The 25991-nt window shown below is 30.9% G+C and overlaps 1 protein-coding gene across 1 annotated transcript in view; it reads left to right on the forward strand.

Annotated features, from left to right (window-relative positions):
- Nucleotides 1–24930, forward strand: part of LOC129951142 (retinal homeobox protein Rx2) — a 28774-nt gene extending 3844 nt beyond the window's left edge. The window contains exons 2-5 of the mRNA XM_056063157.1: nucleotides 6185–6356; nucleotides 6591–6720; nucleotides 20188–20275; nucleotides 24084–24930. Coding sequence (XP_055919132.1) covers nucleotides 6185–6356; nucleotides 6591–6720; nucleotides 20188–20275; nucleotides 24084–24400 — 707 coding nt within the window. The 3' untranslated portion in view covers nucleotides 24401–24930. The remainder of the gene's footprint in view (nucleotides 1–6184; nucleotides 6357–6590; nucleotides 6721–20187; nucleotides 20276–24083) is intronic.
- The last annotated feature ends 1061 nt before the right edge of the window (nucleotides 24931–25991 follow it).

Below are 25991 nucleotides of genomic sequence, written 5' to 3' on the forward strand. Positions count from 1 at the left end.
TTGCGAACTGTTACATTTTTAATAACTTCCTATGGAAAGTTAAAAATCACATAATTTTAAAATTTCAAATGTCAGCTTCAAAAGTGACAGCTGTTTATAAATGGCAGGCTATTAAAAATGCATTCTCTTACGAAGAACTAAATGCAAATGATAGTTGACATTTAAAGTCATCAAAATGTTAGAGTTATTTTGACACAATGTGTATCAAGGTTTATATAATTTAGTGTGTTAAAACCATAAAACCTTAAAACCCTTTTATCTAAAAATCATGACAACTGACAACTGTCAAACGTCATTATATTATTATGGAGTATATAAAGCGTGTTTAATAATGAAATAGTGTCTTCTTGTGAATTTGTAAAAATGTACGATAACAATTTCTGTGTAATACATGGAACAAAATATTCTTTTTGAAAATTCACAGAAACCCTTAAATGATGATTTAAATACCTACTATCGCTGTCTAAAAATTCTACGTTGATAAATATTAAGCTCTTGCAGTTGAATGAAATTTTCTCTGATTCAATCATGGGAATCAAATTGTCTCCCCTAAATTTGTTATTTATGAAACATTTGTATGAATATTTATTATGATGGATAGGATTACAAAAATAATGATTGGCTATTAAAAAAATTCAAACCTATATACATTATAAATTCAATTTTTCAAATCCCCTATTTGATCTTTTAGGCATTTTATTATGTGTTCGTAAAAATGTATCAATTTCCATCATTTAGAATGTGTGGTTTTGTCAACTTTCAAACTTGATGGTTTGGTGGTTAGAATTCTATAACACCTTTACATCAAAAACCCAATTTATGTATGAAATTACCTTTTTTATAATATTAATAACAATAATAAATTTATATATATTTTCTATGAATAGATCAAAATAAAATCAAATTTCCATCTAAACTGTGTAAAAAGGTATCAATATAATATAATAGGTAATCATAATAACATTGATATTTCAATAACCATTAAAATACAGAAAATTTTGTTTTATTGAAATTTTATCATGCAAAATTATACGATAATGATGATACGATAAAATTGATGAAAAAAAAAACGTTGCTTATCAATATTTCTATATTATAATTATTAGGCTTTGATCAAACATTTTCATTAGATTCTGCAGATGATTGTAATTTTAGGGGTTCAGAATTAGTATATATAAGTTTTTTCAGCTGAACTTAGGGTATTTTGGTGTTTTATTGTTGAACTTTTAAGCCTTTGTCTTTGAAGTTTGACATTTGTTTCCATCAAACAATAATTCAATTACTTGGATCAAAAAAAAAAGTTTACAATATTCCTCTTGATATGAATTCATAGAGGTGGTAACCGTAAGGAGACATCCATTTATCATCATCCTCATCAACATCATCATCCTCATCTACATGATGCAGTTCTCTGGGGTCTTTGCCTGTTCCGAAAATTGATTGTATCATCACATCGTTTAACATTTCAATCTTTCATCAACACACGTCAAAATGGGCTTGAGCTCTTATACAGGTTAAGGTAGGGAGTTGCATATAAATAATAGTCAATCTAAGGGCGTTGCTGGTTGCTGATGGGGGTACTATAACACAGAGAGTATACACCATAGAAGGACACCCCTTTTTATCACATCTATCAGGAAAGAGGACTTCATGTGGACGTGGTGGAGTGTGTGACGTGTGAATGTGTTCCACTATAACTCAATTGCATTGTGCTAATTTTATTCAATAGATATGCAATAGCGTTACCCCAACATCGATATTGTTGAAAGGAAAGGAAGAGGAAGGGGTTGCGGGGGGTTGTGTTCTATCAGTTCCCTATGCATCGTATAGCCACAACCATACATCTTCCTTTATCCTATACACAATTTATATTGAACATCAAATGCTATTATATGCAAATTGCATTAACACTACACCCTGTAGAAATCACAACTTCATCACGACAGGATAACCCCATTATCGTTGATGGGTGGTGTAGTATGTATAAAAGAGGTACCCATGTATGTTGGCATATACAAATGTAGACTGAGGTGGGTGATAGATGATTTTGCAGTATCCTGATTTGAACTCTGGACATATCAAACACAAGACCAGAGGAACAAAAACAACAGAGCCTAATGCAATTGCCATTGGTAATTTTGCGGTACGGAAATTGAAAATCCTCTGACACTCTCCTATACTATAGAGTATCTCGTTCTAGTGTGAGATGTCTTTGTGTGAAAGTACATGATATGGTGGTGTCCTTTGGAGAGGATAATATAGATTTAAATCTAGTTATTTTTTAAATTTCACAATGAAAGGGGTTGTATATGCCCCTCCTTCGATTTTTTGTATAGTTATTTTGGTTTCAGTTTTTTGAGTGAAAGGAAAAAAAAATATGAATATTTTTGTCATGACATAAAATGTATTACTTACGATATTATTATCCTAGCGGCATACATCAAATTTCTATTGTTAAGGTAGGCATACATTAATATCTGCGAATTCACCCTAAAGGACGAAAAGAAAATCATGTTTTGCTATACCTATATATATGCATATATCTTTATAATAATCAAATGGAAAATATCCTGCTGAGAAATATTTAATACTCTTTCATTCATTTGTATGAATTTATGGATACATTAAAAATAATTTGAGGTTCAACTTCAAAATCGATTCATTAAAAACCAAAAGAGATATTCCCTCTTATAAATACATATATATGTGCCTATATTGTTAAAAAGAACAAGGTATTTATGGTACATATCGAACGGGTTCGAGGGGGGAAGAGATTGAGAAAGAAATGTGAAATTGATGAAGTGATGAAAGGGGGAAAACAAAAGTGCAGAAAATATGGATTTTCGAGTGTTTTGAACACCATCACGATGCAAACTAAGAGCACAGAAAATTATATATCTGTGTGTTTGAAGATATCGCATACAAATTGATGCCTCACACACAGAAATAGAAAACAAATTATAAAAAGGAAAAAAAGAGTTTGCAAATTAAATTTTGTAATTGTATAAGGACTTAAATACAAATACCTATAGAAGAAATCAAAAAATCCTTTTTAATGCATTTTGTTTATTGCTATAGAGCCGAGCAGCGAGCAGAGCGTCTCATTGACAGTGTGCAGTGGTGGCGGGGCATATTGACGAAAGTTCTTCTATTTTATTAGAACTTGAGAATTCTGATTTCAAGGAGCGTTTTATAATTTTTTGTTTTGTATTGATTTTATATTCATTTTTCAGCGGCTTAATTTATATAAAATAGATTTTTATGTGGTAAATACACAAAAGCAATTCTACTTATGTTTTTTTTTATTTTCTAATAATTGAAAAATCAAATGCAAAAAGGATTTATCAAAGAGGAATCAAAGAAACAAACAAATAAAACAAAATTCAATTTAATCCTCTTTCTACATTTGTATATTTGAGAACAGAAATTATTTCATGAACAGTTTTTTAGTTGGTCGTTAGTTTTGTATGCACACTCACAATTTCTCTGAGTTTTTGTTTTCAATGTTAATCCTTGATTTTTAGAATTTTTTTTTCTTTGTTTTTCAAGCAGATACGAAAAGTTTTGATTTGAAAATTTTTTAGAATCCCTTTTCTATTTTTAATCTTTTTTGAGGGGGATTTTCAATTCGAATCATTGCTTTATTGGAGCTTTTTTTTTATTAATACCAAGTTTACATCAACTAAAAATTAAGTTAAGCCCACAGTATGTTGAGTTTAAGAAGAGCTCTAATACTCAAAGCTCAAGTGTTTTTGACTGTTATTAGAGTAACAAAAAGAAACTCAGTTTTATTGAAGTATTGAACAAAATATCATTTAAAAAGTTAAATCGGTTATGACATGACCTTCAAAAATGATTACCTTTTCAATCTATCAATATCAACTTGCATTCAAAATAATGAACTTTAAGGTCCGTCGGTGTTTCCTAGTGGGACATAGAGCCTCAACTACTCTTACGAGCCATAGTAAGCGGTTTCCAAATATTTGTTGGAAGCTTTTCTCCAATCCAGACGATTTCTCCTCGACTGTTCTTCTACACGTGCTTTTCAGCTTACCGACTCTTCAACCTTTTTGAGTGAGTGGATTCCACTGTATTGGCTGTTCTGAGATGAAATCATTACCTTTTCAAAGTATGTTTCAGTGTGACTTGGTTTTCTGGCCTTTTCTCATTGTTCTTCATTGGATATTTGAATATGATGATATTTGGCTCTAAGCCCGTAAGATGTTTCGTAGACACCTATTAATGAAGGTCTGAAGTTTCCTTTTAATCGTTGGTGTTATTTTCCAAGTGCTGCAACCGTATAAGAGTACTAGTATAACGTACTCGAGCTTAACAGTCGAAGCTTTATATTTACTCTGAGTGAGTTAATTCTCAAACATTGGTCAACACAGCCTTAGATTTCAGATACTGCTAGCGATATCTTTTTCAGTTCTGGCTCCAGTAGAGACCATACTTCCAAGATACTGAAAGCTCTCTACTTTTTCTACTCATAAAATGGGGAAAATGACTTTTCAAAACCCTCAAAAGTGTGTAATCGATGAGTTTCGTCAAATTGAAAATGTTGGCATTTCTCGACGTTTCGAGGTCAACAGAAGTTAAATCCAGGGTATTAAGAAATACATATTGCTGTGTTCAAAAGTTTGTAAAGTTCTTTTTTATATTGGAACATAAATACCCTTATAGTGATTTAACACAGTGTGAGCAATTAGGGAAGGGAGGATAGGATTAGAAACGACTACACATTCTAATTAGTTTGAAATATTGAGTCTTGTAAGGTGTTCGACATTCGTGTAGTGCAACTAAAGAAATAATATCTGTACTTTACAGTATGTCAGAAATTGAGCTCAAGGGTAAACTGATGAGCATTCCGTTACGGTTGAATTTTTTGAGGAAAGAAAAGCAACTGGCTAGGCTATTTCATTAGATCATTGCTCATGGAAGTAGCTATAAAATAATTTGAAACATAAGACCCTACGACGCCGAGACGGTGCTGGAAAAATACAAATTTTCTATTAGACAGCGGTCTTAATTACTTACTGAAGGTAGCACTACAGTCCGGGGCGGACCTGGGCTTAAACCAACATGCGTCTCCAGCCAGCTCGGTCCTTAGCTAGCTGTTTCCAGTTTCGCACGCCAAGTTGGTTGAGGTCTTCACGCACCTGCATGTGCCACCTGAGTAACGGTCTTCCTCTACTGCGCCGTCCCTCGGGATTGGATTCGAAGACCTTCCGAGCTTAAGCGTTGATGTCTACATGACCTAGTCATCTAAGCCGTTGGACTTTAATTCTGTTAACTAGGTCAGTGTCTCTGTTAAGCCCGTACAGATCGTCGTTATAATATCTTCTCCTTCATTCTTCATATGCATATGGGACCAAAAATCACAAGAAAAATCTTTCTCTCGAAGCATCATTTTTAGAGCTCTCTTTTAAATTCTATCCAAGGGACTCAAGTTTGTTTTAAAATTACCTGCCCGATTATATTTAAAACGATAATAAAACTTTGTTCAGGAGTAAGTCTATTTATCTGAGCATAAATCAAGCGACAGCTGTCAAAAACTAAACTGTTTGACCTTCTAAAAATACCTGGACAGAACACAGCTTAATCTTCAATTTTTAGTAAAAGTTCTTAAAATGAAAAATTCGCTTATCGGAAAAACATTATTTACAAAATTTAATCTCACCAGTAAAAAGTCATCGAGACGTGTATCGTATTTTTTGACCTTTTTTCACTTTTAGCAGAAATTTGAATTTCTTAAAAATTGTAGAAATGTTGGAAACAATTCTTGCGTCTTAAGTTTTCCTTTCATATGTTTGTATACAATTTTAAGGAACTGTCAGATTGTGTATAAGACACAACAACGTTAACATAATGTATCTTATTTCTTAAACAAAAAGCCTCTAAGCAGTTTCCAATTTGTCTGTGTATTAACTCAGTATGAAAAAAAAAAATCCAGTGGATTATTAGATTTGATTGTGTGCATAAGTATTTCACTTTTCACAACTTACCTTAAGCCTGAATTGGAAAGTATATTTCTTTACGAAAAAAAAACTTCACTCGAACGCCCTTGTATTTAGTTTATACGCCTTAAATATACACACATCAATTAGTGTACTTCAAAAATTAACAAAAAAAACTTAAATCCCATTAATGTACTTAATTCTTTTCACTTTCTTTCTCTGTATAGATTCTGAATCCTTATCCCATCATCACAGTCATCAGCATCACAATTATAAAGAAGACCCTTCACCAACAAACACAGATAATGGCTGTGACGGAGACAACGATGACGACCTCTCCAACAGTCTCAATAATGGTCATGATCAAAATGACATGGAACGTCCTCGAAAGGTTCGAAGGTAAGTTTCTTCTTCTTTCTTTTTTTTTGTATCAGTTTTTTAAGAATTATCGTATCCTCTGATACGAAAAAAGGAACCGACAGAAAATCACTTTCCTTTTTTTTTTGAGTAAATCCGATTAATGATTCATTAAATTTAAAGAAAAACATTAATTTCCTTCGTTTTCATTATCCTTTTTTTCTTCTCCCTTTTCAACTTATTGCATCTTGAAATAAAAAAAATAAAAAAAACTAGATCAAGGACGACTTTTACCACATTTCAATTGCATCAGCTCGAAAGGGCATTTGAGAAGACTCAATATCCTGATGTTTTTACACGAGAGGATCTGGCGATGCGTTTGGATTTAAGCGAAGCACGTGTGCAGGTGAGTTCAAATTTAACACAAACAAAATATATTTAATTAGTAAAATCACAAAATGAGATAGTATGTATGTTTATTGAACAAAAGAAAAGATTAATTAGTTTGATATCCTTTTGAATCATTTTGGATGTCATTTACAATCAGACAAAGAAAAAAACAAACAAACGGACATCCGTTTACTAAATAAGTCCATTTATATAAATTTACTTTTAAATTAAGCGCAATTTACTCCTCGATATAATTATACCTATTTTGTGAATATGATGAACGTTGCCAAGGACGACGACACGACGATGTACGATGAAAGTAATGTCCGGGTGCCGTGATGTAAGGATAAACGGATACAGTGTGTGTATTTGATTTGATGACATGAGTGTATGTGCTTGTGTGTTTTTGATTTGCTACATCAGTTTCTGATGGCGCGTGTTGTAACTAAAATTGTCATTAAATTTTTCGCAAGCATTCAAATTAAACATATATGTTCACATACGCCTATAAATGTATATCAAATCCTCTTATGTTCGTTTATAACACAAATTAACAACGTGACGATATGTTCAAAATGTATTTCGATTTGTAATTTACAATAATATAATTGTAACCCATACAACGACCCCACCAACCCAGGAAATGCTTCAATTAAACAAACAATACCAGTATAATTATTATAATCATCATTATTGGTAATTATACAGTAGGGATGGAAAGAAATGAGACTCCTGATTTATGAATTGTTTTTTGTTAAATGTTTTTTTTTTTAGTTTAATTATTTTGAATTGAATATGGGTTAATTTAACGACGGGAAGGGAAGGGAGGAAATTTAAATATTTGAAAGTATTTTTTTTAATATTCCACTATTTTTACAGCTGTCATTTTTTATCATTTGACAAGTAAAAACTAAACAATTCATTTCTCGTTGATCTTTGGAACTAGAAATTCCACTAAGTTCAGTTAATATGAGAACTTTAAACGTTGTACGAGTACCTTAGTTCATTAGGTCCTTGAAATGCATCGAAATGGTTGCGATTTTCACAAAAAAAAATCATTTTCAGTGTTAAGGCAAATTTTTACCTCAGTGTATCGAAAAATTTAAGAACGATGGTTAAAAATACTATCCATCCCCAACGTGCCACTGTTTGATGCGGTCTTCAGGCTGCTGGAGAATGTTGTTGTAATTGGACGTTACCTGTTTCAAAATTGTATGGAGAATAGATTTTGCGTAGATTTTCTGATAGTGTTTTTTATTGGAGAGATTTTAAGCCTTTTAATTTTTTTGTAGCTATTTTCATACAAGAAAAAATTCCTATGGAAATGCCCCATAATCTATTTTTATTACCTTAAAGATGAAATTTAAAAAGTTATCGAGGGCATACAGTTGCAAATTCATGATGGAAACATTCGTGGAAAGGATGTGATGCTGCAATCTTAGCCTTAATGTATTTTAAAATGTACTCTGTTTTTATAGAACCAAAAGTTGAAAATGATTTCTAAACAGTTTTGAAATGTCTTATTTTATTTTTTTTCTTAACTTCCCATAGGAAGTTATTGTAATGGGTCCGATTAGTCAAATTGAAAATTTTGACATTTCTCGGCGTTTCAAGGTCCCTTCGTTATACAGAAAGATCCAGAAAGGGCTCTCAGAAAATTGCGTGGGTGGTTTTTTTTTACCATAGGTAAAAAGGTGAAAATTTTGGTTAACCCTAAATATGTCATTGTCTAAAAACGCTAGAAACTTGAATTAAATTTTATATAATATATTGTAACGTGATACCAAAGAAATATATTTTTTGAAAAAAATCCAATTGACGGGTGTACCCGTGACATGATGGTAAGTGCGTTGGACTGTCATGCGAGAGGTCTTGGGTTCGATCCCTGCCTGTGCCACCTTAAGTTTTATTCACGGGTACTGCGTCTTGCGAGGAATTGACCAATTCTCCAAGAGTAATTCTTGTCATGAAAAAGTGCTTTCTCAAATTAGCCGTTCGGATTCGGCATATAAGCTGTAGGTCCCCTCCGTCCCTGCAATTACTCGCACACAGAAATGGTTGAGAGTTGTAAGTCACTAGGCCTTGGTTCTCCATAAACTGTTGTGACAACTAATTTATTTATTTATTTTAATTGACGGTTTTTTTATAAAAAAAAAACTTTAAAAAATGTGTTAGCTCGAAAATTTTAAGAACACAAAATGATTTTATCTCCAAATCAAATTTGTGCAATGAAAAATAACGTTTTTAACATCTGGTAAGATTTTGAGAAAAATCGAATTTATAGTTTTTGGTATAAAAAATAAAAACCTAAAAAAACATTACTTAATTAAAGTTAGTAAAAATTGAATTTCGACTCAAATATTTTTTCAAAACCTTGAGATACTGGCTTTAAATTACTTTAATCTTTTAAAAAAATATTGTTTTCAATATTCAGTAAAATTTTGAGTAAAATCAAATTGACAGTTTTCTTACAAAAAATAAAAACTAAAAAGAAAATTTAACAAAAGTTGGTAAAAATTGATTTTCGACTTAAATATCTTTTCAAAATTTTGAGATTATGGCTTTCACCTAATTTTAGCTTATAAGAAAAAATGTTTTTAACATTCGTTAAAATTTTGAGAAAAATCGAAATGTCAGTTTTTTTTACAAAAAATAAAAAAATAACAAAAAAACAATACTAAAACTTGTTAAAAATTTACTTTCGACTCAAATAGCGTTCAAAAATTAAAAATATTGTTTTCAAACTTTTTTATTTCACAGAAAATATTGTTTTCGATATTCAATAGTTTTTTTGTATATATTTACTAGCGGACCCGACAGACGTTGTCCTGTTTACACGTCTTTAATTTGAAAATTTCAAACTTTTTTTAATAAGCTAAAACATTCTGGACCATTTTGATGAAAATTATTATTCAAATGTTATGACAATATCTAACGTCTTTACATGTAAATTTATTACAATTAGAATAATCGATAGCGTGTGGGTATGTGTAATGAAATATTCAACTTGTTTTAATTAAAGGTAAAAAAGCTCAAACTATTTTATTTAAAAAATATATTTTTTTATTTACAAAAACTTAGTTTATCGTAATGCCATTGGATGTACAATATTTTTGGTTAAACCCTGAGGTGTATAAATAAATAAATTCGATGGTTTTCCGATTCTGGAACACGCAACATATAATTGGCCGTGAGAAAAACATGGGTTTTCTAAATCTAAGCCACAAATTGTCATTGTTTGGCCTTGTGACTTATTTATAGTCATAGCATATGCCAAGTGGATTGGAAATTGTAAACGTTTGAATGGTATAGGCAAATCTGAAGGAATCATTGGTATCCGTGGTAAAAGTACAACTTCACCTTGAAATTTTCCACTCATTTTATTTGCATAATATTTTATTTTCCCTTAAATCTCGAACCCGTCATAAATTAATGACGCCGATAGTACACAAATAAATTTTTAGGTGAGTTTAGTTGTTAACTAACGCACGTGTAAAGAAATATAAGAAATATACTCACTTCGATTCTGCACTAAATTCGCAAAATGTATAGTTTTTTAGGCACACTTGACATATAACTGCTAGATGGCGCTTTTATAGAAACCTTACATCGCGCCATAGGCTCTTAAGGTTCAACGGTGCGCGTTCCCAATAGCACTTTGCCGCTAGATGGAGTTAGGGGCGTAAAATCGTTTTTTTATTTTTTAAAACCTTTTAAAATTGAATATTGTTTAATATTTGACACTGCTATGGTAGCGCGTCTGTCGGATCCAATGTAAAACATTCCAAAATCAAAAACTACTAATAAATTAAAAATTAATTAAAAAAACATTGTCCAGTGGACAAAATTGTGAATCTAAACCATTCTCAGATCCCCTTGTACACACACAAAAAGTTTCATCAAAATCGGTCCAGTCGTTTAAGCGAAGTTTAGTGACATACACACTCACAGAAGAATTATATATATTAAGATAAAAAACAGTCCGTTTTTCATAAAAAAATAAAATCTACAAAGAATAGTACGCAAATTTTTTAAAAATTGAAGTTCGGTTTTTGATATCTCTCAAATTAATTTCATTCATCAAATTTTTAAAAATTTAAGAAATGCTACATAAATTATTAAAAATTTGTTTTGGACTAAAAATCTATTTAACAAAACTAAATTTTTAAACTTAACTATTTCTTTATATGAAAAGCTTTCTTGGTAATTTCAAAATTTTTAAGAATAATTTAACTGACAACTTTTTCAACCCAACACGTAAACCTACAAACAAGACAAATTGACAGACGGGATGGGAAGTTATCAGCGTGGGTCGCATCCCAGCCTCTTTTTTAAGTTGTTATTGAAAGTTTTTTTTTTTTTTTAATAAGTTAAGTTTAATAAAAATGTCTTGCCCTTGTAAAAATAAATTAGATTTCAATATCTGTTTTAGTCTCGAAATATTTTTGTCGAAACCAATTATTGCCAATTTTTAGAAATGAAAATTAGATTTCTATAAGAAAATTGCTTTATTTTAAAATTAATAACTTTTATAAATTGAGTAATTTTAAAGTCATTCTTGAGATATTTGAGTCTTATTGTTTTTATTTATTTTGTATAGAAAAAACTACTGATATATTATATTTATATATTTTTCTAAAAATGTAGTCACAATAAAGTTTTTCAAATGACAAAGTTAGTTTGAAGCCGAAATCTCTAGCTTTTGGACAATGGTTGAGTTGGAAATCAATTTTGACAACTTTTGGCTTTATTTTTTTATATACATTTTTTCAAATTTATATCAATTCGGTATCCTGTCAAATGTGTAATTGAACGGTGTTGTTAAGGACAACTAAATTTTAACCATTTTTTATGTCTATACTAAAAAGAAACCACCCACTCTCACTTTTTTTAAAAGTCTTTTCTGCTACTTTATCTGTAAAATAAAATTTATTTGAAGTCGATTCTCTGCCAGTTTCCGAAGATATGGTCGACAAAAAAAAGTACTGATATACGGATACACCGGCTTCATTCTAAAAACATTTAATCTGAATTCTAAAACGTTAACAAATTGTCAAAATTATCAATTTGACAAATCGAACCAATTACAATAATACTTCACATAGAAAGTTTAAAATATGATCCGAAATCGAGAAAATATTTTTCTGGCCACAACCGTGTTTTTGTTTGGAACTGATAATAAAGTTAAGAACAAATTGTATTCAAAAATACATTTTTGAAGTCTTATAAACTTCTATGTTAAAATTTTGTGTTGTTTTAAAATCTGCCATGCAATTCAACTAGGTCAATTTTAAACCCAGCTAATTTGTTTCTCAATTACAAATTGAACTTTTTAAAATAACACTTGATAAGGCTTTTCTTTTGCAACACACTTGATCGATGTTGGAAGGTTAATCCTTCATACAATCCACACATAACCTCCTTTCCCCCATTTTCCTCGATCACATAATACACGTAATTATAATTTTTATTGAACTAATTACATTTAATTACAATTGTATCTGCAATGACTTCCGTAAATTATGCTCAATTGCTACTCGATATAAATCTATAATGTAATGCACTCATTATCATCATGAAGCACATATACATACATACAACTATACCATATATTCCAATCAATTCAACAGTCAACACGATTATCCATTCAATGAGGATTTAATTAAAACAAAATTAAAATCCCACACACGCGCAAATAAGAAGCAACAACAACAACAAAAAAATCGTATAATAAATAAAAACGATATTTTCCAGTAAGCAAGCAATTTTCAGCTTTTTAATTGTCATAATTATCCTTCGATATCAACAAGATTTGCATGACAATACAGGATCTGCATAAATTAGCTTTTGGAATTCATCATTTATGTATGGTGGTAAATAAAATGCTTCACTTCCTTCTCCTTCTCCAGCTCCTGACTGAAGAAGGATGATGGTATCTGATGATATGGTGGGCTCGGGTTGAATCCTGAACACGAGCACTCTTAACATTCTCAACATTGAACAATTATATTCATTCCTTGTCCTTGCTCCTTTCCTTCAATATCGAGTAATTTCCCTTCGTCAATCTGATCCTTCTTCTCTTCTAGATTAATTTATGGGAAAGTAGTATCCGTTTTTTGAGATACTCGCATTGTTGCGATGGCCCTGAAACGGATTAAGTAGGTACATCAGTATCTAGAGGAAGAGGCTTACATTAAGTTTCCTTGTTACTTCCAGGTGATTTAATTGAATTGTGCGTAACTCATGTCCGGAATGATATAAAATTCGCGTGAACAAATGAAATATACTCAAATCCTGTGTAAAGGATACACCAAAAATAAGGGTGGTGGTTATAGTTGCAAGCGCGATGTGCATAATGCGTGTGTTTGTGCATTGTACAACTCTTGGTAATCGCCTTTAATACTCACTTCACAGCAATGTAATTAGGGGTCCGCACAGTTATATATTTTTTTTATCGTGTGTCCTTTAAACCACCCAAACGATTTATTTTTTATTTATTTGGAATTGTTTGTTGTTTTATTCTTTTTTGCTTTTGAAGGGTGGAAAACGTACAGACTTGACCTTTGTATTGGTTGTGTTTACATGGTACTTTATGTGTTATCTGTATTTTTTATTTTATACCTTTTTTTACAATGACGGTAAATCCATTTGCCGCGTGCCTTTTTTTCCATTGACAAGCTACATTATAACGAAAGGACATTCATATACATACTCAACTCGTACATCATTACACGGTGCTCATACTCATCTCATCATCATCCACCACTTCAACAAGAGTGATTTGATTTTATTTTCAAATCCTGTCTGGATGTCAATATTGTATGGCAATTATTTTCGGATTTAATGCACTTCGAAGGATAATTTCTCTCTATGACTTGTAACTGGTTTAGAATTATATATCCATCTATATGATTTTTACCCGTTCGTTGGTTCGTTCGTTCGCTCGTTTGATTTGAAGATAGGAAGATGAAGAAATAAAAAAAAAATCGAAAAAGAGTGTCCTGCGATGAACGGAGTTAGGTACTTTTAAAAGGTTTTATTTTTGTGTAACGATTTTGTTTGGAGGATCAAAACGATAAAAATCGAAATAAGGGCTAATAAAGCAATCATCTACATATGCATATGTATGGATATGGACTTAAATGAATGTATGATAAGGATGATTCTGATGATATATATATCCATGGAGAGTTCGTTATTTTGTTCTTTCTTTTTTATGTGTGTGTGTGTGTTTGTGTCTAGTTTAGTTCAAGGAGTGTATGATATAAATGTTATAGGAAAGGTATACTCTCTCTCTTGAATATAAGGTCCTTGGGTATTATCTCTGTCATTAATATTGAAAGGATACTGTTAAAAGACTTTTATGAATCGACAGATAATCTGATCATTGAAATTTTGTTTGCTTGTTTTTGTTTTGTTTTGGTCAAATGTTAGGATATATGTGCCTGTATAAGGATGTTTTGTAATACTGTTTTGAGGGGGATTAAAAATGTTAGCAATATTTTTTAAGGTCTAAAAGGGTACAAATTGGTGTGTGGGAACTTTTCTGTCAAAAAGAATGGGGTGGCTTATATTGATTGTTGAATGATTAAGTTATAGGTTATGAGAGAGATTGCTTGATCTTTTTGAAGGTTCAGAAAATTTAATAGCTTTTAAATTAAATAAAATTTATTGAGATTTAGGAAATGCAAGAAATGTTTCGAATTCAGATCGAAACTATGATTTTTACGTGTTTATGTAGAAAGAAAATATTATCAATGAACTTTGAAGAATATAAACGGCAAAGTCATCCAATTATTTTCACCATTTAGCCTTTTTATACAAATTTTTCAAAATTAAATCACACACTTGGAGCTGCATGTGATTGATAACTTCGCGAATTCCATTTTATGGTCTTGAATCGATTTGAATCATTAGCATAGACTTTATCTTTCATGTGGTCTCAAAACCAACCAAAAGTCCCAAGATGGTAATTCACAAGATCTCGTTGTAGATTCTTAGAGGTTAAATAGGTCAGAAACTGATCACAAAGATTTAAATGAACCTAAGACTTTAGTATCAAACCAAATATACATTTTTAACTTCCCATAGAAATTTATTCTAATGGTTCCGATTTGTCAAATTGAAAATTTTAACATTTCTCGATGTTTCAAGGTCCCTAGAGTCGAAATAAAAGATTTTTAGAAAGATGTTCGTTCGCGACGTTTTTTTCGTGGTCCATAGCTCAAGAACCAGAAGAGATATCGATTTAAAATAAATTTTGTTATACAGATAATAAGGCAGAAAGATGCAGAAGGGGCTCTCAAGAAAATTGCGAATGTGTTTTTTTTTTACCATAGCAGTTTGAAAAAAGGTGAAAATTTTGGTTAACCCTAAATATCTTACGAACCAAAAACGCTAGAGACTTGAATTAAATTTTATATAAAATATTGTAACGTGATATCAAAGAAGTATATTTTTTGCAAAAAATCCATTTAACGGTTTTTTTATTAATCAAAAAACCTGAAAAAAAAAATGTTTCACCTCCAAAATTTTACGACTTAAATATGATTTCATCTCCAAAACAATTGTGTTGTACGAAGAATAATGTTTTTGACATCTGATAAAATTTTGAGCAAAGTCAAATTGACAGTTTTTTTTATAAAAAAAAAAATCTAAACAAAAAACATTACTCAAAAGTTGGTAAAAATTGAATAACGGTTCAAATATCTTTTCAAAAACTTAAAATTTAGGATTCAAACTTATTTTATCTTATAAGAAATATTGTTTTCAACATTAGGACAAATTTTGAGAAAAATCTAACAGACCGTTTTTTTACAAAAAATAAAAACCTAAAAAAAAAATAAATAAAAGTTGGTAAAAATTGAATATCGATTCAAATATCTTTTCGAAACTTTGAGATATAAGCTTTAATTTACTTTCGTGTTTCAAAAATTATTGTTGTCAACATTTAGTAAAATTTTGAAAAAAATCGAACTGACAGTTTTTTTTTACAAAAAATTAAAAACAAAAAGAAATTAACAAAAGTTGGTAAAAAATGATTTTCGACTGAAATATTTTTTAAAAGTTTGTAGATATTGGCTTTAAACTACTTTTATTTAAAAAGAAATATTGCTTACAACATTCAGTAAAATTTTGAAAATGATCGAATTCACAGTTTTTTTACAAAAAACAAAACTCTAAAAAAAAAACAATACTAAAACTTGGTAAAAATTTACTTTCGACTCAAATAACTTTTCAAAAATTAAAAATATTGGCTTCAAACTTATTTCATTTCCCAGAAAATATTGTTTTCGATATTCAGTAATTTTTATATAAAAATCCAACAGTCCGTTTTTTCATAAAAAATAAAATCTACAAAAAATAGTACGCAAATTTGGTAAAAATTGATATGAGTACATATAGAAAAACTTTTAAGCAAGACATATCGACAGACGGAATGGGAAGTTATCAGTGTGGGTCGCATCCCAGCCTCTTTTTCTGATTTATTGTCTGAAGCCTGAATTAATACGATAGTCTGCTGTTTTCCTAGACTTATGTTAGCAGTTAGAGAACAAAATCTGTTCGAAAAGAAATTCTCAAAACTAAAATGCAATTTTTTGACTAAGGACCTTGTTTTAAAATAACGTCAAAGAATAGTGTTCTAATCTTAGAGAAATAACACGTTTGTAGAAAACTTTCTTTGCAAAACTCTGAACTACAAGATGTGACTAAGATTTTTTCAACATTTTTAGTAATTTTATTGTTTTTTTGTTGTCAAATGTCAAAATTGACTGCTGCCCAAGTATCAAGCTATTAAAAAAAAACCTCTTATTGGACAAAATCGTATTATTGTTTTCTTGCATGAAATATTTCGTGCGAAACATTTTGTGTGTGAATTGTGAAAGAAAAACAATATTTTTGAGTAACCAAGAAAACATTTCAGTCTTTTTGAATGATTCTCTCATAAAATGGAACTAATTGAAGATAAGTCTTCTATTGTGTGAAAATTAGAGGTTCAATCTCAAAGTTCCTAGATCTGTTTGTTTTATTTCAGAAATGAAGGTTGACAAAAATGTACTTAATCATTATCGATAGTTGTTAGACACAGGTTTTGAAACTATCAGAATACTGCTTTTAATTTTTTGAAAAATAAATAAATGTTTTTTTTTCAACTTGAAGTTCAATTAGTTAATAGTTTTTCAAATAAATCCCTAGAATATTTTTGACCTTAATTTTTTAGAAGGAAATAACTCCATGGGACTGTTTATTCTTGGTTTTTTCTCTTCTCTTTTCTTGAGAAATTATAAATACAAGTCTTAACATCTGTCGTAAGAGTTAAATAAATTTACACCTCCCCATTATTTTGTTTGTGTACCATTTATAGATTTTTAAGACTAGTTCTCTCCCTTTTGTGTATTAATTTAGTTTTAGAAAAATGGAATAAATATACGAGTACCAAACAAAAAATGACTTCTTTAGAACTAGAACTGGGTTATTTTTTCAACTATTAACAATAGTTCCATTGTCCTAGAACTCTTGAAGTTCTACTATTTCTATGTTTTATTCTTTTGCTAACAAAATCAAAAGAAAGAAAAAAAACCAACCCTCTCTAATTAAATCAAATATAATTTTTACAAATAGCCTTTTTTAACATTCTCTATTAATTTGACTCTTTTTTTTCAAACGAATATAAACGAAAACAATAGAAGCGAACCATATCCTTCCGGATGTCATTTGTCGTAGAAAATGTATATTTACTTGCCTATGCATAGGTTTACAAAAACGCGCCTAGTTTAAGGCAATTTGAACCAATTTTCTCATCCATGCAACTCAATTCAAATAGAAATGGTATTGGTATAGGAAAAAAATCACATATATCCTTTAGCCATACATATGCACATTTATATACACACTAACTCACTTAAAAAAAAAAAAACTCAGGAAAAAAAAGAATAAAAGAAATATCAACCCCACATTCAGAAAGAAAGAAATTTATATTCCCAACTCTAATTGACAATATGCCAATTATCCTTGGCCAATTATTTAAAAGATTGCACCAAATTGTGTCCTATCTATGCCCATCATCATCATCGTTCGTCCTCGTTGTTCCGCCACACACATCACAACGTCGTTGTCATCGTCATCGTCGTCGTCATCGTCAACGTTTTATCATTTGAGTGAGTCCTCTATTTATTCATTTCACATCCTTGATCCTTCTATGAACGTATGTATACTGGTTGAGTAATCGTTTTATCTCTTCCACATAATCATTTTCGTCCTTTTTTTGTTTAATGTTGTCCTCTTATTGTGAATGAGAAAATTTAATTGTAACACTCCATGCAAGAAAGAATTCGGGGGTCGGGGGAGTTGAGGTACACACATACACAAAAAAAAGAAGATTCCTAACAAAGGACGAGAAAAAGATACCCTCAAAAGCACACACATACGACGAAGAGGTATCATTTTAAGGACACTGTCCTGGTTGATCAAATTGTGGGTACAGCATCAACAGTGGGTGAGGAGAGGGGGGTACAATCATCACCGATTAGAGGTAACTAAGACCAACTTAATTACACCCCAAGGATAATTGCATCAAATTATCTTCGAGCGCCCACATTTAGACATATATAAATGAATCCTTTGTTTTCTCTATAATTATCATCATACATCATCTTAGGTATGTGAAAATGGGGGTGGGAAGGGGAACACACATAAAATAAGGATCAAAATAAGTAGATTTCTTTTGTGACATAAAATGAGACAATGTGATGACAGGAAGAGAGATTCTTATAAATCCTGATACGGCCATCAGGACGACACACATCCACCCACTCATACTTTTAGATATATCCTTCATGATGATGATAATGATAAGAACAAATTAACGATCGGAAATCATTTCTAATGCTCTCGCCCAAGTGAACTGCGCTATTTACAAAAAAGGACATAAAACAAGAAGGTTATAAAAAGAAAATATAAGCACAACAACAACAAGAGTAGTTGGATGATGCGTATATACGACAATTGTGAGGCACATCCTTCCTTCGTTCGTTCCTTCATTCATTCGTCAGTTGGTTGGTTGATTCGTTATAAAAGAGAGAAGAATCTTGTTGAAATCATCATCAGCAGAGCATTCACTAAATTCACAATGGAATTGCATGAAATGCCAGGAAGTCCTTTTTCGTCCTTTTGGCACTTGTTCCTAACTATTTCTCTCTACATCCATCTACGAGTACATCCATCGCATAAAGCGTAAAATTTTCTGTTAGTTACGAGAGACGAAATCTAAAACTTTATTTAGTCCTTACACTGGGTAGGATTAGATGGGGATGTGAGTGGATGGTTTCCTCGAAGAATTTATGATTTGTCGGAACCTTTGACACCCCTTCTGCTCCCAACAACCAAACCAAACCTATAGATAGATAAAGTTCAATTGAATTCTAAGTATGGGCGAATGTGTGTAGTGCACAAGTTCTCCATTTCGTTGCGCACAAACAATTGAATTTCCCTCAAAGAGAGTGTTAGTTAGAATGAAGAGGGCGTTCACTTACACATTCATATACAAACACCCAACAGACTATAGACATTTCATAAAAGAACGAGCTAGAGTCTAAGGATGACGATTTTGCAAGTGCCAGAAAGGACAATAATTGAATGCAAAATATGGATAAATCCTAACGTGCAGCAGCTTCGGCGCAAAAAAAAATTAACTCTTTCGTTTTCTTTTTTCATTTTGATTTTTACACACCATCAATCCTGGAACTGCAATCGAAGATAGAAAGAGTCCTGTGTCTCCTGTTCTACCTACAACGAGTTACTTCAACCTTCGCCTGATGCAATGCCTGCGTTGACTGAATGATTCCAAATGGAATGATGAAAATCAGAGAAACACACTTCCGATTGGATTCCATTGTCTGAAATTTAAATTATGATTGTCCTTTATCCCCTCTTATTTTTCATCTCCTGCACTTCACCACCCACTACCCCCTTAAAATTGAGAAAATTTCCACAGAAAACATTGAGGATATGGTGCGGTGATGGGCTATATGGCCAATTATTTCATATCGTGGTTGAATTGTGGCGCTTAATGTTTGTCTACCCTTAAAATAAATTGTTCTATAGGAATGGAGGGGGGTTTCTGACGATGATGGGGGTTGTATGGATCTGAATTTCGAATGGAGATTGAAAAAATTGCCGGTGAATTTTACTTTGGTTAGGAGGAAATTGGAATAAAATTGATTGGTAATTGCCATTTGATATAAAAAATAGGGGTTGTAAGTTATTTTTTTTGCATTCCTTTGTAATATGAAAATGATGGAGTCTATATTTATTTTTTTTGTTGGTTGTTGAATGAAAAGGAAATGGCAAGTGGAGTGTTAAGTGATTTGCTTTTTTGTACTTGACGAAAAAAATCGACTAAAAGAATAAATTATAATTTTTTTTTAAATATTTAAATTTTTTATATTAAATTTCCTGTTTTTTTTTCTTTTTTATTTTGCAGGTTTGGTTTCAAAATCGACGTGCGAAGTGGAGAAAACGTGAGAAATTCATGAATCAAGATAAAAATGGATACCTTCTACCTGATCAAGGTAAGTTCAAAATAATTAAAAAATCTATTTGAATTATCAAAACATGAAAAAAAATCTGTGATGATACTTAAGGTTTTACTCTGACTTTCTATGATTCTTTTTTTTGGGTATTCAAACCTTAGCAAAATATCAAAATTTCAATAGCTTACATCTCATAATGAGGACATCTTTGAGAAAGTTGGCTTTATCAAAACACAATTAGTTTTGTATCGTCAACTGCCAACTGTGACAAACATTAAAAACATGAACATATTTTTCAATACACCTAAAGATGTGTGAATATTTTAAAAAGCACATCATTTTGGATTGATATAAATTTATTTAATTTCCATTGACCTCAAACATAAGTTGAAAATATGATTTTTAAAACAAAGTACTTATAAATCCACTTTTAAGTGTGGTTTACAGATTACTCCTTAATACCATTTTGTATCTGTAGTACATTATATTCTAATGAGGTACTGCTGATCCAGTGACTTCTGTGCCGTAATTTATTGTACATCGACTTCTAGATCCATATATTACTTACATTCTTGTCTTCAAGCCTACGTAGGAGCAAGTTTTGTTAAAATTAAATATATTTTGAAACTTGCATTGAGCAATTTTTAATGAGGTGCCGCTGATCCAGTAACTTCTACGCTGTAATTTGTTGTACATTGACTTCTAAATTCATATATAACGTACCTTCTTGTCTCCAAGCCTACGTAGGAGCAAGTGTTGTTTAAATTAAATATATTTTAAGACTTGCATTGAGCAATTTTTAATGAGGTGCCGCTGATCCAGTGACTTCTTTGATGCAATTTGTTATATATCGACTTCTAAATCCATATATAACTTACATCCTTGTCTTTAAGCCTACGTAGGAGCATCTTTTGTTTAAATTAAATGTATTTTAAAACTTGCATTGAGCCATTTTTAATGAGGAGCTGCTGATGCAGTGACTTCTATGTGGTAATTAGTTGTACATCGACTTCTAAATCCATATATTACTTATATTCTTGTCTTCAAGCCTACGTAAGAGCAAGTTTTGTTAAAATTAAATATATTTTGAAACTTCCATTGAGCAATTTTTAATGAGGTGCCACTGATCCAGTGACTTCTTTGCTGTAGTTTGTTGAACATCGACTTCTAAATCCATATACAACTTACATTCTTGTCTTCAAGCCTACTTAGGAGTAAGTTTTGTTTGAATAAAATATATTTTAAAACTTGCATAGAGCTCCAAAACTTATTTTAATGATCTGATCGAATTAATTCTGTTCGTTAATTTTCGTAAACTATATTGTTTTTAAGAACCCAATGATTCAAATTTAATGGAAAACTTTCGAATTTAAAAAAATTCGTGTTTCAACATTTTCTTTTGAATTCTACTTTCTTATATAAAATTTTCAAAAACGAGGCAGCAAGCATTTAGTAAGATTAAGCAATGAAAATTTATTTCATTGTAGGAGAAAAATATGGCTTCATCAATCGAAAACAATAACAGCCGAATGGTTATCAAGGCTTGTGCTACACGAAACACAATTTTTTTAGTGAATTTTAACAACTTGAATACGCTAAGGCGTTTTTCGTTCCATTTTTAGTAAAAGCACAAATTTTACATTTAATTGTTAAAAGATAATAGTTTAAAAAGATGCTCAAATACCGTCCAACTTAAAGTAATACCTCTTATTATTTTAAAAGATAATAGTTTAAAAAGATGCTCAAATATCGTCCAACTTAAAGTAAAATCTCTTATTATTTTATTAAAATCAATCTATCAAGTGTTTGGTTTCTTCGGCTTCATTTTAAAAAAACTCCCTGACTGTGACAAACGCTTTAAACTGATAAATCACATTACAATACTTTCAAATAAAGAAAATTAATTCTTCCGCATTGAGCTAAAATATAATTTGAATCAATATTTTATGGAACTACATACGTGTTTATAAAAACACTTGTTATTCATGTTTACTTTCACTTCTAAATATCATTTGATCAGACTTTAGCAATATCTTTACATAATTACTTAGATACTTCATTCACATATTTCTCATTCGAACCGATGACGATACAAATCTTGAATCTGTACAAATTCTTTTGTTTGGTTGTATAATGCTTTCTAGAGAGGGGCTACTGATCCAGTGACTTCTGTAGGGCAATTGGTTATTCAATGACTTCTAAATCTACTAACAACGTTCTTTCTTGATCTTAACTCCTTGAAAAAGAAAAAAGTTTCTTGATTAAATATGTAGACATTTTGCATTAAGCTTCACAAACATAATCTTATGATCTGTTAGAAATAATTCTCCTTGTTTATGTGTCAAAATTAAAAAAAAAAAACACAGATCGTGGAATGAAAAGAAATCAATCATTAGTTTTAATATGTGTTGAATATTTAGAATCACATGTAAAACTTGAATCCCTAAGTTTAGGTTCCCACATAAGTTTAGTGTTTTTAAAAGCCTATTCTTGGTTCAAAACCTCTTCAACTTTTACTTAACTTGAACTTTTAAATTTGTACTGTCAGAAAACTTCCCGGGTTGAAATGTTTTTTAAATAACAATTTGCTTTAAAATTTTGAGTTCCTACATTCTTTATAAATGTTCAACATACTGAAAAATCGTACTTTTAAAACTATAGAAAGTTCACTTCAATGTAGCTTCATTTTCCCCCAATGCGTTCTGAAAATTACAAATTAAATGCGTCGTAGCTATGACAGTCCCCTACTATTCATTAATTGTGCAATGGTAAAACCATAATAATCAAACCACATGTGAATATAAAAATTACGATTTCAAACCTTACAAAAAAAACGAAAAAATTAATTACCTTCCTACGTTTGCACCAACAACTCAATTCATTCATTTTCACATTATAACTTTTATCTTAATTAGTTCCTAAGGCAAATAATTACCTACATATAATGCGCAAATGCATATCAAACCTATTCACATCCCACTAAAGTTTATACCCTAACAATTGAAATTTATTCAACTAATTCATTTGTTATCTTTGAATATCAGTGAACAACCTACAACAATGACGACAATGACTATGGCTACGACTACGACTACGTGGTATATTAAACTACATATCCCGTTGTTTCACACGTGACTCCCTTTTTATATTATATTTATAGATTTCCTACCCAAGATAATATAATCAAAAAGAACAAAAAAAAGTCCTGCATTACCATACCATATTTATACGCGATGGTATTTATGCACGTTTGCATCTATAATTATTTTCAACTCTCACAATGAATATTTAATTGCACGTTCCTATAATTAATGGCGGCGACATGTTTACAAATCCCAGGAAATATTTTATACGAAAAGAACTTTCGCGCAAGCAAGAATACAATTATTGTGTCCTACAGGACACCTGCCCATTTGTATTGTTTTATACAAGACACGCGCAAAAGTGTAATTTAAATTGGAACAATACCAGTAACTGTTCGTTCTCGTATCAAAACATAGGATTTTTTAATCTAAAATTAATCTCAAAGATACGAGTATATTTTTCCTCCATCACATGAGTTTTCAGCACTTTGCAGCCAGTGGCAATCTTTTCACGAATAACAAAAGAACAGACAAATTAAATTATGTGTACAATTTTTGTAGTGTTGTTTTCTTCTACAGTTGGCCAAAGACAAATCACATTCATCCATTAATTGTTTAGATTCTAAAAATATCTAAGAAATGCTTCAGATACTTGTTCACACGCTTCAGAGATAAATTAGGGAAATTGTATCTATAAAGAAATATAAATAAATTGAACTTTTTTTCTAAATTTCTAATTATAAATGTTTTTCTTTCTTTTTCAGGAATGCCTGACTTTCCTTTGGGAATTCCACTACCACATGGAATGGGAGGTCATCCATCTTCAATACCGACTGAATTCTGGCCACCAAATTTCGCCTTGCATCATCATTTCAATCCAGCGCTAATACCCCAGAGTCTCATACCGCACTATAAGCTGCCAAATTTCCAAACCCTCCTCTCGCAATACATGGGTCTGAGCAATCTCAACGGAATCTTTGGCTATCCACAGAACCTATCCATGCACTCCCAAGTTAGCCCGCCATGCAGTAATAGTCCACCACGTGAAAGTCCACCTGCTGTTGCGAAAGTTGAAGAATGAACAACTTCACAATCAATTGCAGTGTAAAAACAAAAACTCATTGTGTAAATAGAAGTCAAAAATAAAAAAAATCAAGACATCAATTGTTATTTGAGATTAAGCTAGATTTAATAAAAAAAAATTGTGGTGATATCAAAAACTTGTAAATAAAAATATACTTAAAAAATAATTATAATTAAATATTAAAATAAAAATAAAACAATTTCGGGCTGTAAAAAAAGGAAGACAAAATATTATTAAATTAAATTTTAAACTAAAAAAAATACAAAATAAAACAATAATATTAGATTAAAAGTAGAAAATCAGAAATGTAATATCTATCAAAAACAATATCAATGAATAATAATACAAACAAACTTAAGAAATCGCAGTATAGCAGTAATGTGTGCGTTAATCAATTAAATAATAAATTAACTTAATTGTACAAAAAGAAAATCTTAAGTTATTATCAACAAAAGACAAAAAGTATTCTATAAACAATAACTAAATAGATTCATACAATTTGGCCAAATTATAATTATAAGTTAAAAAACCAAAAATAAAAATGAAAACAATTTATACAGAAAATATCAATAATCTATTTTATTTATGTTAGAAATTTTATTTTTCTGCCGAAAAGTTTGGATATAAATAAATAAATTAGGCGGTGCAACAGTCCGTTAAGAACCAGGGCCTAGTGACTCACAGCTCTTAACCTTTCCTGTATGCGAATAATGTTATCAGGTGTGGAGGGGACCTATAGCAGGGATTGAACCCAAGACCTTTGGCACTAACGCATTAATCACCTCGCCACAGGTACTACTGGAAAAGTTTGGTTAGCTGTAGTAAAATTCTCTTCGCTGCTGTAAAGACTTGAATTTATTTAATTTAACACACAATCTTATAAATCATCGAACTGCCATTGTCAATCTATTCAGTAAGCTCAACATTTCCATCATTATAAAGTACATAGGTACACGAATACTTAACGTTTATAAAATGGTCTACCAAAATTCGGCTTCTCCACAATTTTAAGAGCGTTAACTCTTAATATAAGTCTACCTATTTGTTGCATGGCGATGAAGTGTCAGTGATACAATGTGTGGATCGAAGTTTCAAAATTATCGATGCCGTTGACACATCTGTAGTAAACTATTCAAATCGGTCAGTTATGGCGTATTTTCCGTGAGGCTTCTGGTTTGTTTACACTTCGGAATTTTCAGTAACAGCAACAACAATATGTTTTGTGAGCTCTTGGAAGACATCGGTGCATTTATACTTAACGGGAGAGGCTTTGGCGATGAAATTGGCGAGCTTACTTTTTGTGTCAATCAGAGAATCATTAAGTTTTGGCTACTGCTGCCATTGATACAGTGCATTGGAAATGACTAAAAGTTTCTCAATTGATAGAACAACCTTTTCGGAGCACATGTCGATAGTTTTAGGTCTAAAGCTTTTGAAGATTCGCAAAATTCCTCCAGTTCATTGTTGCTTGCAAGATTTAAATGGTTTACCAATAGACGCGCTCAATTCATGAACAGAATTAATAAAGTTTGTGGCAAACTGTGCAAAAACTCTTGCCTTAGGATAGTGTTGAAACACGATGTAACTC

Source organism: Eupeodes corollae, chromosome 3, assembly GCF_945859685.1.
Source record: "Eupeodes corollae chromosome 3, idEupCoro1.1, whole genome shotgun sequence".
Taxonomy (NCBI): domain Eukaryota; kingdom Metazoa; phylum Arthropoda; class Insecta; order Diptera; family Syrphidae; genus Eupeodes; species Eupeodes corollae.